The sequence below is a fragment of the Cavia porcellus genome, unplaced genomic scaffold (genome assembly GCF_034190915.1).
Source record: "Cavia porcellus strain 051 isolate PalLab524CR breed Dunkin Hartley unplaced genomic scaffold, mCavPor4.1 scaffold_1, whole genome shotgun sequence".
In the NCBI taxonomy this organism is placed as follows: Eukaryota; Metazoa; Chordata; class Mammalia; order Rodentia; family Caviidae; genus Cavia; species Cavia porcellus.
Genome location: NW_026947484.1, coordinates 130,092,723 through 130,107,308, shown reverse-complemented (window position 1 = coordinate 130,107,308; position 14,586 = coordinate 130,092,723). Strand labels below are relative to the sequence as shown.

General features: G+C 38.4%; 1 protein-coding gene across 2 annotated transcripts in view; it reads right to left on the bottom strand.

Moving 5' to 3' along the window:
- Ahcyl1 (adenosylhomocysteinase like 1) overlaps positions 1 to 14,586 on the bottom strand; it is a 38,162-nt gene that overhangs the window by 11,053 nt on the left and 12,523 nt on the right. For both annotated transcript variants that reach the window (XM_005007860.4, XM_003479215.5), the window contains exons 2-4: positions 3,701 to 3,812; positions 1,387 to 1,530; positions 315 to 415 (exon numbers count right to left, since the gene is read on the bottom strand). In XM_005007860.4, the coding sequence (XP_005007917.1) occupies positions 315 to 415; positions 1,387 to 1,530; positions 3,701 to 3,812 (357 nt within the window). The remainder of the gene's footprint in view (positions 1 to 314; positions 416 to 1,386; positions 1,531 to 3,700; positions 3,813 to 14,586) is intronic.

The following is a 14,586-nucleotide window of genomic DNA, read 5'->3' as shown; positions in this document are numbered from 1 at the left end:
CCCAGGTTAAATATTTAGTCCCATATTTACATACAAAGATAAATACAAGGTACAATCAAGCAGCGAGGCACACTGGTATTTATACTGAAAGTCTTAATAATATTTCCAAATTTTTTATATCAGGTTTGCTAAGGGTTCACTGATTCAAATAAAACAAAACAAACAATACTGTGGGAGATCTCACAGGGGTCCTATTTAATAGTTAGCATTCAGAAGGTAGCTAGATAGCAAGGGAGAAGCAAGTTGGGAGGGAAAACCCTGGTTTCTTTCTTCCTTTTATCAAAAATCCCTTTATTTTCTTTCAACAAACTCACCGCTGTCTGGGCTGTGATGTGTGTACAGCCCACTATTTTAGCACCAGCCAAGGGTTTCTCTCCCTGAGCACGTTTCCTGAGTGAAATCAGAGCAGACATGTCTGTGAAAGAACAGAGGATTTGAGCTAGGTCTGCACTAGCCACACACTCTATTCCTGCCCACCCCCAGGTAGGGCTGCCCTGGGTCTGTATGGTGAGAAGAGGCAGGAAAACTGAGCACACTTCTTTGATGACTGGCAGCTTCAGCAGCAGCAGAGTCATAAAAGAAAGCTGTCAGGCAACCAGTTGGCATTTTTCTTTTCCTCTTCTGTTCTGCTTTATGTGCAGAGGACTGAACAGGGAATGAAGTTCTCAATACTGACCCACATGGAGGGTTAAGTCTCATTAGTCATTTGGGAGGAGAGGGAAATAGTTAAGCATACTGGCTAACGAACTTTCACACATAATCATCAGAGCAGGGGAAGCCATGTACTTGTTTTCTTGTTGTTGTTGTCTTACCCTACTGCATCATTCCGTCTGACACAGTCAGAACACAGTATGCCTTCAATGTAAAAACAATAGGAGTAAAGAGCCCTTCCCGGCAGTAGGGTGGATAGAGAAATTAAGATTTAATTGATTGCCAGTAACTTTTACCCTGTCCTAGCAGAGGGTGCTCAGGACCGAACAAGACCCTGGGTCACCACATCCCTAGCTTAGAACCTTCCCACGTCAGCTGCCTCTGGGAATCCCAGCCTCTGGCGGTGGCATCTTCAATGAGATCCCACATAATTAGCCCCTAATAGTAATCCAGGACTTGCTGATTCTGTACTGTAGATCTGTGAATATGGTGTCAAGGGGGAGAAAAACAGAAACTACTCTGTTTAAATAGCACACGCTGAGAACAGGAAGACATGAAAACAAAGAGTGTGAGTGTTGAGGCTCAAGCTCCACACAGAGAGCGTTTATCCGAAAGCTCAGGGAACTGTCTTTTCCCAGGACACTTCCAAGCCAGTTCTCCAGCTGTAAACTGTCTATGGAGGCTGACGGTCCGCAGAGGGCTGCTGTGAGTCTTCTGCCCACCTCCTCTCTTTACCTTGCTCTGCAATCTCTATCTCCCGGCGTCCGAATTCTGCCTGCTTGATATTCTTCACACAGAAGTTGCTGCTGCCCTTGGAGTTGGTTTGCTGCTTCTCTCGGGGGGAAACCTCATCATCAGAGCTATCTGTGTAGGATGCAGCTAGAGCCAATACAGAAAGAAACACGGACAGACAAACCGACTTCAGTGGCCCCATCTCCACTCAGTACCACTGCCGAGGGGCTGTCACAATTTAAGCATAGTGAACACTTTTAATTGGAGCTCTCTTTGGTATCACTCTCATTCTATTCCTCCAGGGTCTAAAAGGTGATATAAACAAAAAACAGTTGTGTATTGCTCAGCATTGTGTTTTTACCCACTTTAACAAAACTGTGCTTAGCACCTGTGAAAAGGAGCCAAGGACCCTAATCCTCTAGCACCTGTAATAATCTCAGATAAAAGAAATACTTGGTTCCAATCTGGATTTGAACCAGACCTGACAAAAATGGAAGAGTAACTTTGGGGAAATAAGGAACGCTGTTTGTAAAGATCACTGGTTTTCACACTTAAGCATCTGTCAGAAGCCTATGGAAAGTTTTTAAAAAAGACTGCAAAGCCTCAGAGCCAAGGTTTCCCATTTGGTGCTCTCAAGATGTCTAAGAACTACCATTTCCAGCAAGTCCCCACGTGCTGCTGATGCTGCTGATCAGAAGACTGTACTCGGAGCAATACTGATACAGATCGAAGTAAGGAGTCTTACAAAGCACTGTGTTGTGCTTAAGGAACACAGAGAAGGAAAGAAATGGCACGGAAAGACAGCAGATCTGATTCTGTTGCTAGCCTTGGGAAAGCCTGTCAAGAGGGCTGACTTTAAATAAGAGTTGTACATAAAACCTTAATATATCCTTCAGATAAATTGTAGGAAGACACACAATTACTCTGTTACCTCTTACGTCACTTCTTTCCTCTCTGAAGTGAGTGCTCTTCACCACTACTTCTGCCAGTGCATCAAGATCCTCACTGACTTCTATATATATAGGTGCTCGAAAGGACAGAAGTTCAGGTAACACAACTACCACTAAAGGTTATTACCTGTACTGTGACAATTTAACTCTGCCAATAAGCTTTTTTAAAATGCTCTAACAGGTTTCTATAACATGATCATAAAGGTTCTGAAAACTTTTTCACTCATTCCACTTTCTTCTCACAACTCAAACCTTTCAAAATTAATTTTCCTTCTGTCTCAGCTATAGTTAGACTGCTGGTTACCTATCACCTTTTTATCTGTCACCTCAAGATACTTTTTAATTTATAGTCATCTTTATATTTAGAACTGCTTCTTGAATACATGCCATGAGTGAATCCATATATTCATTTATTTCAGTAGTTAGTCCTATATACCTCCATTTGTTTTTGTCTATGTAGGGTCAGCAGCAGCATAAGGCAGAGGTAAATTTTTAATGTTTATTTATTTTCTGTTTTTCATTCCTTACACTCTCAGCCCAGTTTTTAATTTAACAACACAAATATTGTAGTAATAAACAATAAATGGATTTTGGTACATACAAATCTCTCTGCTGACATTAATAGCAACCTGTGACCTTGAGCATGCTTCTTAATCTTCTAACAATGACTCTTCAGTTGAACAAAGGAGCAGTTGTGTTAGATGCTCCTAATGTTTCCTCTATTGCTCAGTTCTAAGGTTCAATGTCCATTTTCATATTCATTTTCTAACAACCTCTCTACACAATTCAAACAGAAAAAGATTACTTATTAGAGACAGCTAAGACTGAAAATAAACAGTGCTGGAGTCACAATGTAATAGTCTATATTTTTCGCACTCCAGAGGTTAAAAGAGAGAACACTTTAACATAAAGGGTAATCCAAGTAAATAAAAGGAATGAGAATACTAGTTTTTATTATTCTAATTCAAGCAGCTTTGGGGACAAGAAAGAAAGCTAGGTGGCAGGGTGTATTTTAAAAAAGCAATTATGCTTCAAAGTACACTTCTTTTTCAAGGCCATTTCTGTCAGCTAAATTATTACTGAGTCTCTCCCTTAGAAACATGGGCAGATAAATGTGGGAGTAGGAATTAGCCCAGCACTACCAACTGGGCACTGGCCACGGACCACACACAGAGACGGTCAATAGCACAAAGTCTCAAGATGACAAGAGCTTCCCTAGTTTCAAGGCCTGGCTGGACACATTCCCATTGCCCAATCATTAATTAATAGCTGACAGCCTGTTTTGATACGAGCTATTTTCAACTTCCAGTGAAGAGTACCAGGTAGCGAATGGGAGGAGATCAGCGAGGACATGAAACTCACAATACCTGAACTGTAGCTGTCAGTGGAAGACTGTGAGATGGAACGCGACAAAGATCTTCGGCCAGTCTTGGTAGGGAATTTTGTGAACTCTTGCATGTCATCAGCAAACTGGATTTGCTGTAAAAAAAAAGACAAGACGTTGAAAACTTCCAACAGGGGATTCTATGAAATATTCATTTTTAAGGCCATCATCTTCCTTAAAGACCAACATATGTGGCTTCTACTAAGCCACTTCAGTCTCCCACCAGAAACGAGGAGGCCAGAGGTTACTCTCAGACTTCTGAATGCCAACACTCTTTCTAACCACTGCAGCAGGAATTGAGGCTGGGAATAGGCAGAGCTTATGTTTTCTTCTCGCTTTAACCTTGATACACTGAAGTCTTTATCCTTTTCCCCAATGCTATCAGGAAACAGATATGGTCTCAAGTGCTTCTGGTCTGTCTTCCCTGAATATTTTCTTGTAGCACATTCTTATTCTGAAGTTTTCAGTGTTTCTGTTTTTTGAAGATTTATGAAGCAAGGCCTACAAATGGTGATGGGCACTAGGGTGCCAAAATTCAGAGCTCAATCATATGTCTATGCTTCAAAAAGCCAATGCAATATCCCCAGAACTTCCCATACCCAGTAAAAATTTAAAATGTCAGAATATACTGATGGAAGGGAACTTTTAAAACACACTATAGTAAATCCTAACTAATTAAGATGTATTTGAAGAAAATAGTGAGTTGGTAAATTTTAAACTAAAAATTTCCTTAAGTATTTATATCAGCATTATTTGATAAAAAAATTTTTTTTTCCTTAAGTGAAACAAATCAGAACTAGATGTTTGAGGATATTTGGAAGACTGCCTTTAATTAATAAATAGTAAACAGCTTTCAATTAATATTAGTTACAGACAAATTCATGGATGGTTCTAAAGTGTATGACACACTATATTTTATTACATGGTTTAAATCTTCCTCTTAAATGCCTGTTTAAACTCTAATAAGCTTTTCCTTCAAAATCTAAAATAAACTTCATTTTCCTGCAATAAACAGGATGGCTTGCAAATCTGAATTGAGATTCTTCCCCTATAATCTGACTAACTCTGAAGAAGTTCCCATGGAGAATCATTCCACTAAATCTTTAAGCAATTATCTTTGCAAATGCATACTATCACAGATTAAAATCTCTACATAATGGAAATCAACATGGTTATAGACACTTTCAAACCAGAACTGTAAACTACACATTGCATTTGCACAACTTCCCCTTCTTCTGTAACAAGCACTCTTCAGCAGGGGTAGTGCCAGTCTATAGAGTAAGAATCAAGGTTAAGTGCGCTACCCAGACTCAGGAAACTAACATAAACAAACCAAAAACTGAATTGGTAGGACTCCACAGGGCATAAAACAGTAAGCAGGGAACACTGGCTTTTGCTTTTAGCTCTAGCCTGCCTTGTTCACATCAAGAATGAAAACAGACAATGCAGTTGAACAGCAGGCTCAAAAGAAAAAACCTAGGTCTACTTCTATTTAAAACCCATCTGTCTTCATATCTAGCTAGGCAAGTTGTTTTTTCTTTTTCTTTTCTTTAGGTTACTCTGTAAAGTAAGGAAGGGGTAGAGTTCATAGCTCGTTTTACTATAGTAAATCTAAGAACAGAATCTAAAGGCATAAAAGGGAAACTGGTAATCCTGGCATCTAGTGCAGAATCTTAATACATATAAGACAACATTCAATAAATATTTGTAGGACAAGTGACATTTTCGAAATTCTTCCTTGTATAAGATCAATCAAGCTTCAAAGATAAACAGTAACGAAGATTCAAACCGAACCACATACATTGTACCAGAAGACTACGATAAGCAAGCATTTTTGTACATCCAAATTCACTTTTTAGCTTAGGTGCTACAATTTTAAGTATCTTAAGTGTCAAAGGGGAAAACAACAACGAGCCCACTTGTGGAGATGGTCACAGGTCAGCATTTGCTCTACATAGGACTTCTCACTGCACATTCACATGACTTCTGCAGTTAGCAAAGCTGGTTTCACTGAAGATTAATCCAGGACCAAGGTAATGACTTTGATCCAAAATGCAGTTATTTTGGTGGTAGAAAAAAGAATCAGTCAAGAGACCATCAGTGCCTCTTTAGTCTCCAGTGTAGCTCTTCCTCCCTCCGCCTCTCTGTTAACAGAATGGGCAGTTTGTTTAGGAGCTCTCCTCTCCTGGCTTTTATGATTCTTTTCCCTGTTAATCTTTTTTTTCAGAAGGTTCTGGGTACATTCCCAGAAACCACCTACATGGGGGTGTGGTATGGGAGGGAAGTTCAATAACATTTGCAGACTTTTAGATAAAAGTTATCCAGAGATGGCTTGGCAGGCTAGACATGTTTCTTGGCAACGGAAGAACTAGTTAATACTCATAATCTCCCCTCATATTAATAAAAAGTTCATCAGCAGCCTAAAGTTTAGTAAAATCTTTCCCATCTAAAAATATTAGACTGTACAGCAAGCAGCTTACAAAACAGGATAGTGCCCTTGCCACCCTCTCTCTCAAACAATAAATATGATTTAAGTTTGAAGTGGGCAGAATGCTAGCTCAAGCCACGACGCGGATGGGTGGCTGGCTATTCTTGCAGCTTTTTTATATTCTCACTGCTGTAACATGGCTCAGCTGCAGAGAACTTGTATCACAGCTGCTGTAGTGGAATATGTGTGCTCTGTGGGTGCCTTCTAGGCCCGCTAGCTCTGTTCTGTTTCCCATTTGGTGAACAAGCTCTTGAAGTGCTGTCCATTTTCACACTGTAAATAAGATAATGCTGCCAAAGGCAATGTGTAGAGATGTCGGTTCCCTCTCCAATGAGACTTCAATAACAGCCTCTGAGTTGTTTAGACTCGCTGCATACAAGCAAAATAGGACAATTTGGGAAAGGAAAATCAAAAGATAATTTCAAAGTTGTGCTACATATTTTTTGTGCTTATATATTTTTTAAGTCTTGTTAATTTTTTTCCAGTATTGGGATTGAACCTAGGGCCTTGTAGATGGTAGGCAAGCACTCTACCTCCTCAATCACTAAATCCTAATTGGTGTGCTTCAGTGTTTCTTCAAATGGGTAACAAGAAGGAAAAATAGATAAAGTGGCAAAAAGTATCTTTTTTGTTGTTGTTGTTTTTTTGAGACAGCATCTCACTACCTAGTTCAGGATGGACTGGAACTCACAATGATTCTCCTGCTTCAGCCTTCTGAGTGTTCACACCAAGCAAAAAAGCATTTTAAAGTAAAAACCTTCATGTTAACTATTTTGTTATGTACTCACCACCCAGCTTTATCCTAACTGAACAAGCACATTAATGTTTCACTCTTGAACTAATAAATAGCATAGCTGAGAAAGGCTAGAAGGTCAGATGGACCCATTCTTCAAATAGCATATCCAAATACAGAAGTCTACTTGCTGTGTCTTAAAAACCCAATTAAATATCAGGCCAATTTAATGTGCTATTTTAAAGCACTCTTCAAATAGCTTAGCAGGTATGATGGCTGACTTCTTCCTATGTAATACTAAGGACTGGTAAAGAAATGCTCTACCAAATAAATATTCTGAGGTATTTTACGTCTACTACCTAGTGATAAGTCTAGTGAAAGACTGATTTGAAAGTGTTGTTATACAGAACTTACCAAGAGAAAGGGATCATAGACCTACAAACCTCAGGAAAAAAACTGTTTTAAGTTACTTGTTTAGTTGATCCTAATAATAATTTTTACTATTGGAAGTTGCGCATCCTTCCTTCCACAAATACATAGATTACATACTCATATGTTAAAGTTTAGCTATACTCTTTCCCAGATCTATCCAATTTAAGCCTTCTATCTCTTAAACTATCAAAATTCTACCATGATCTATGATCATAAATGTTAATCAGGATAATACCAATTGTGCATTATAGTCTTTAGTCAACACAATTACTAGGCACTAGGTAAGTATCTAAAATACTCCAGGAAAGATCAATGGAAGGAAATAGATCCTTTAGAAATCCTGATGTGTTTTCACTTATGGTGTAAGGATAATGCAAATGTCTTTGCCATGGAACTCCACTGGTCTTTTCGGAAGATACCAGATAGTATAGTCTTCATTGTCTTATCTGGGTATTAGGCACCTGAAAATTAAAGGTTAAACTAGATATCTTTGTTATTTCACATGCCTATCTAATAGCTTTTAATTTCCCCAGAAATGTTTCTGCCTAAGGGTGAAGAAGCAGACTAAAAGGTAAACAGCAATTACTAGTAAAACAAATCATTAGGAAAGCATACCCTACAAGTGTGTGAAAGGATCAGTCTTTTTTACTGATTATTTGAAGGGTTAGTATCTTTCTTCTTGTACACTCTTGGCTTTCTGGGACATTTTCTAAATGTATATATGCTGTCCCACTGCATACGTACATGATGGTGTATGCAGAAATTTTTCTGTTTAGAAATTATAGGCAACATATTTCTTAGCTAACACTTAAGCACTGAGCAAAAAAGCGACCATCAGAAGCTAGAAATTTAACACAATTACTAAACAATATGCTAGAACACTTTCCAGGATTTCTATATCTTTTCTAATCCCCTTTTTAAGTATCCTTTAGATTATTTATTTATTCATTCATTTACTTATTTTTGATTTTTTGAGAGGTCTCAATATGCTGCCCAGGCTGCCTTCAAACAGCAATCCTCTCTCTCAGCCTCCCAAAAGCTAGGGTTACAGGCCTAGGCCACCAGGCAGACTAACTCTTTTAAAAACTGTATTCTCACCACTTCCTCATCAGGAAAGAGGCTGTGGCAGGCAGCCTGAATAAGCGCAACATCTTTTTCTTGATACTTACCAGTGATCAATCTGATTCCCATTTTGGATGAAACCAAAGAAACAGCAATAAACACCAACTTCTTGATACAAGAAATAGACCAAATTACTATCTTTCATCTGAACTAGGTAAAAATTTCCCAAAGAAGGGCAACTCTTTCTAAAAACACTGTCCTTGGTCACACCCACCAGAAAACAACTTATCTCAAGAGAATCAACCTCAGGCCACAGAGTCAAACCCACATCTCCCTTCAGCTACTTCTTCCACTCTCTGGTGCAGAAATCAGTCTTCTGAGACTCAGCAGGCTTTGGCTGCTCTCTGCCCTCCTTTCCTGTCTCAAGTTTCTGAAGTTCTCAGTATCCCCAGATGGGGCCTGAGTTTCTAGGGGGTGGGAATGGACAGGCTGACTAATCACAGTGTTGATCTCCCTCCCCCACTCTACCCTTCTCTGTGACTCAACAGTCACGGGATATAACACACACACACACACACACATACACATACACTGCTAGAATCCAATTCCACAGTTAGAAGCTCCATTCAAAATGGGACTTAACACTTGTCAATGGGAGGAAGAAATGAGGCAACACCAGGCCCTGCACCGCTAAGTCACTAACAGGGTGAGAATCAGCTTGGACATTCTCCCCAGGAACCAATGGCTTTCTTCTTCCCTCTCTTCATAGGAGACAAGACACTTCCCAGGCTTTCCACTGTTTCCTGAAGGCTCTAGACAACACAAGTGATCTAGGCTTCTGACTGCCAGCTAGAGGCAAAATTAAAAGGTTTTTAAAAATAGCAGTAAGTAGGACAGGGAAGAGTTTCCTAATCTTTTGAAAACCACGATTTAAACAGAATGCAATACACCTCCAGACTATGTTTCAGTCTATTTAGTTTGTATCTCCCCAGCTGCCTGACCTCTCCATACTTCTCTGTCTCCCTAAATCCCATTACCAATATTATTAGAAAACCATGCCACTCATTCTCTTTTTTCTCCTTACCCTGAATTATCATCAGTTTTAGACTTTTAAAATAAAAACCACAGCTGAGGCAAGAGAATCACTGAGTTCAAGGCCAGGCTGGGCTACACAGGGAGACTGTTTAAAAAAACAAAAACAAAACAAAAGCCAGATAAGGTAATGCATGTCTGTAATCCTAGCATTCTGAAAAACTGAGACAGGATCACAAGTTTGAGCCCAGCCTTAGTGATTTAGGAAGATCTTGTCTCAAACAGGGCCAGAGATATGGCTCAATATAAGGCCCTAGGTTCAGCCTCCGGTACCCTCACCTCTCAGTCAAAGAACAAAATAGTATAGGTGAATGAAGACATCTTGGTTCTCACAACATTCATCTTTCTAGTGATGCACTAAATCTCCTCCCAGCCTCTCCCCCAGCACACTGTTGTATTTTCTGTATTTATATTCATTTTCCCAACTTGTTACCTTATTTTCACCATAGAAAAAATTTCAAAGGATAGTATAATAGTAAAAATTTCAGAGAATAGTATAATGAACATCTCTATACTTTTCATCTAGAATAAATCTTCTCATTTTCCATACTAGATTTCTTTCCCTGTATATACACATATGTATACTTTTAAACGGTTTCCTCACCACCAAAAAAAAAAAAAAAAAAAAAAAAGTTGCAAACACAGGAGTTTAGCAATAAAATTTTCACAATGCATCTTTTAAAAATAAGGGCACTTTCCTACAGAACCTTGATGACATTACCACTTGAGAATAGTAACAGTAATTCTGTATCATTAAATATTTAGACTGAATGCAAACTTCCCCAGTTTTCTCAAAGGTATTTTTTCATAGTTATGGACCTAATAGATTCCCCAATCTTCAAACCTGAAAAGGAATCAAGATTCATGAAATTAGTAGGTTCCTTGAGACTATTAATCTAGGACAGTCTCTCTGCTCCCCCATACTCCACCTGCTCAATGATAACTGATTTCTCTTGGGGTCAAGTGCTCACTCTTGTTCTCTCTCTCCCTCCCTCTCTATTGGTGGTAAGGTGTATCCACAGTCCCCCCCAACTTTTAACTTTTGTTGTTGCTGTTTTGAGACAGGGTCTCACTATGCAGTTCAGGCTGGCCTTTAACTCACTTTGTAGCTAAGGGTGGCCTCAAACTCTGGGCCGATCTTCCTGCCTCAGCCTCCCAAGTACTGGCAGGTGCCATCACATCCCATTCTTTTAAATTTGAGACAGGTTCTTGTTAATGGCCAAATGGGGCCAAATCCCTCTGCTTCAGCCTCCCAGAATGCTAGGACTATAGAAATGAGCTACTATACCTGGGATGACTAGTTTTCTGTTAAAATATCCCATATTCTAAAATTTTTTGTTTCCTTCTTAAAAACTGAAAGAGGTTTAGTTTTGTCAAGAATTTTCCACAGATGATGTAGTATATTTCCCTTTGCAAAGGATATAATACTAGGGTGTTTTAGTATTAGTGATGCTAAGACCAGACCCATGGCTACCATCAGTGAGACCATCAGTTTCCTTTTGAAAGGAACATTTTCTCTTTACATGTACAAGACCAACTGTTAACTGCATGGTCATTGTTTAACATTAAGGTATAAAACTTGACTTGAATTACTATGCTCACCTTTTAAATTTTTAGTAAGTCATTAGCCTTAGTTTATAGTTCTCTCTAAAGCCAATCTTGATTTTAAATGAAGCTCAAAAAAAGTGAAACTGGCAAACTTTATTGCAAGGCATGCTGGGATATCCTTTTTTAAGAAGATGAAAACTTGTCAACTGCTATCAAACAGTTAGATCTACATGCTTTAAATAAATGTCTATGGAAAGAAAACTTAACACAGAACAGTCAGTGGACAGTTCTACAAGGAAGACAGGGTCTTTGGCCCTTTGAAAGGCAGCATGTAGATCGAGAAACTGCCATCTGTACACTTTCTTAGCTTCTCAAAAAGGAAGATTAGCAGTGTACAAGAACAATTCCTTGATCTACCTTAAGTGAAGTTAACATGCAATCTCATTTTAAGTCCATATACTGTGAATCAGCTCAGCATTAGGGAAGTCTAAATTATGTCTAACTGGAGGTGAAAGAAATGGAAAGTCCTTGCCAAAGAGCATATGGGTGGCGGAAAAACTCAAACCAGCTGCCAAGAGGTGGCAGCTGAGTCTATGGGAAAGTCAGTGTGCTGTACTTCAGGCTAACATCTAATGAGACAGAAACCACAGCATTTTGTTTTTTGGAATTACCATCCATGACTTCCTATAAAGTATATGCTCAGGGGAGGAAAAAACTGTCAAAAATTAAAAATAAATCTGACTGTAAGGATTTAATGTTAAATAGTGATTATGTAGTTAATAGGTATTGTTTCCAAAGTGGGTCAATAGGACTTTTCAGAATCCAACCTGTAGTTAGACTGCATATTTTCAAGTTCAAGAGACCAACTAAAACCCTTTAAAGATTAGCAGCAGCTCATTTTAGTTTCCATAGTTCTTGAAAACAAAAATTTAAGACACTAGAAGGATAGACTACAGGCACAATATATAGAGACTATACCAGTCACATCAAACCATTTTATGAACTATAGTTTCCATCTAGAGGGATAATATTAGCCATTCTTTTTGCCTTTTTTGTTTTTTGTTTTTTTGAGACAGGGTCTCGCTATGTAGTTCAGGCTGGCCTTGAGCTCACTTTGTAGCCCAGGCTGGTTTCGAACTCGCAACGATCCTCCTGCCTCAGCCTCCTGAGTGCTGGGATTACAGGCATGAGCCACCACGCCCGGCTCTCTTTTTGATTTTCTAACTTGTAATGTATATGGCTCAATTTCAGATAAAAGTTTTAGATGGCTTGTACAGAACAAGCTGGCTGAAAAGGATTAATTAGTTGCTGCTTGAGCTATCTAAAAATAAGTTACCTATTGCTTCACAATGAATACTGTACAATTCCTAGTGTTTTCCTGACCTCTGACTTTCTGAACAGCCATTTCCTAAGAAGTAGATTAAACCTAAGGATAAAGATCCATGTTACACTGTAAGGCACACACAAGTCAAAATTTGTATAAAGTTATTTGGCAAATTTTATCAATGAGTAAGTAAAATGTCACTGATCTAAACAGTTTTCTAATCACTTTAACTCTTGGCATTCAAAGAATAAGCCTCACAAGCAGAGAGCAATAGATCAGAATTTTTACTTACGGTTGGTTAAAAAAAAACAGCTTAAAATCTGTCTTACTAATATGGTAAGCAACAAGATCTCAAATGCCTAGACTTCCTTTACTTACTAGTTCAGGTGCACTGTCGCAATACCAGTGGCTTATACTGTACAGTTATTTGCATCTTCAAAATATACTGAAATCTTCTGAAGACTAAAGCTATATTTCACAAATGAGAAAACAGCAGAGCTGAGGACTAAGTAACTTGCTACCATGAGTGATACTAAAAGAGCAGAAAATGAAGAGATACACGGAGGTCCAGTTTTCGTCTTTTAGAACAGACTGGGGAAATAGCAGATTTCTCTGTCTTCAAAGCGTTAACTCTATTATCTCAATTAATTTTGGAATAATGGAAATGATCCAGACAAAGAAATACAATTTCTTTCTTCCTTTCTCTCTTTTTCTGGGGGTAGGAGAAGGGATCTCAATGTGTTGCTGAGAACAGCCTTGCATTTATGGGCTCAAGTGATCCTCCTGACTCAACCTCCCAAGTAGCTGGGAATATCGGTGTGTACCACTGTGACCAGCTAAGAAGTGTAATTTCTGAAAGATGCTAATGAATTGTAACTTTAGAAACTGAGAGGTACTGGTGCCTAGATTTGGAAAGGGGGAGGAGAAAATAGAGGAGAAAATAGAGCCTCTGGGACTTGGATGGGAACAAAAAGGCACACACTTCCATTGTCCTTTGTAGATGGAGTGGTGAGGAAGAAAATATGCAGGCAATCTAACCAGACAATAGAAATTCAGTCAGAATTTTCTATTTGTGCCAATTCCATCTGTATTTGTAAGAGATTTCAATTTTAGAGGGTTAAAATGTATGTATGAATGAATTTATATGGAATGTCACTAGGGAAATCCAGATTATTTTCATGAGAAAATAATCTAATGGATAACATTAGAGAAAACATCTAATGGATATTTTAAATGTGGTTTCTGATTTGGTTTTTGGTATGAGGGATTGAAGCCAAGTATACGCTACCACTGAGCTACATTCCCAGCCCTTTTTTTGGGACGGGGTCTCAATTAGTTGCACAGGCTGGCCTTGAATCTGTCATCTTAGCTTCCTAAGCACCTGGGACTATAGATGTGTATCGTCATATCCAGCTGTAATGTTTTTAAAAAGGGTTTATTTTGTGCTGAATAAAAATGGGGGAACCTTTCTTTCACACACTGTCAGCACAATCAGAATATGCCATAAAAACTGGAAAACATTCTACTAGGTTTCTTTCCCATCTATGGTATGTCACTCAAAAAGCAACCTCTTCAAACCACCTACAATCTTTTAATATGTCTGAAAGATCTAGCCAAGGTGAATTTTCTCAATACAAAGAGTTGTATTAAACATAGATAAGGTTAAAATATAACTACTGTTATGTCAGGTTATCTTGTGTTGCTTACATTATTCTGTTCTGACTTGTGTTGTTATGTTGTTGTGTTTTCTTTTATCTTAATCTTTTTTTTAATTAAAAAAATATATGAAAAATTTGTCACTGATCGCTTTCCATTTTCCTGTACCACCAAACTGACCCATGACTGGAAAAGATTCTTCTAAGGTTATTACTTTTTCTAAAAAAAATCTGGATTTAAGTAACATGGTACGTAACTACTGAATCTTGGTTTTATAGCTATGGTAGACATTTAAAGCATTCAGTTAAACGGTTTCACTTATACGTGAACCTGAAAAAGTCAATTCATCGAAATAGGGCGAAGGTGATTATCAGAAGTGGGGAAAATGAGATATTGGCTAAAGAGTGCTAGAGAGCTACTACAGTTAATTTATGTAGGCTTGGAACTTCCTGTAAGAGGTAACTGTGAAGGGATGCTATTTAATTAGGTTAACTATGATAATCACCCCACAATGTATACATATCAAAACATGAC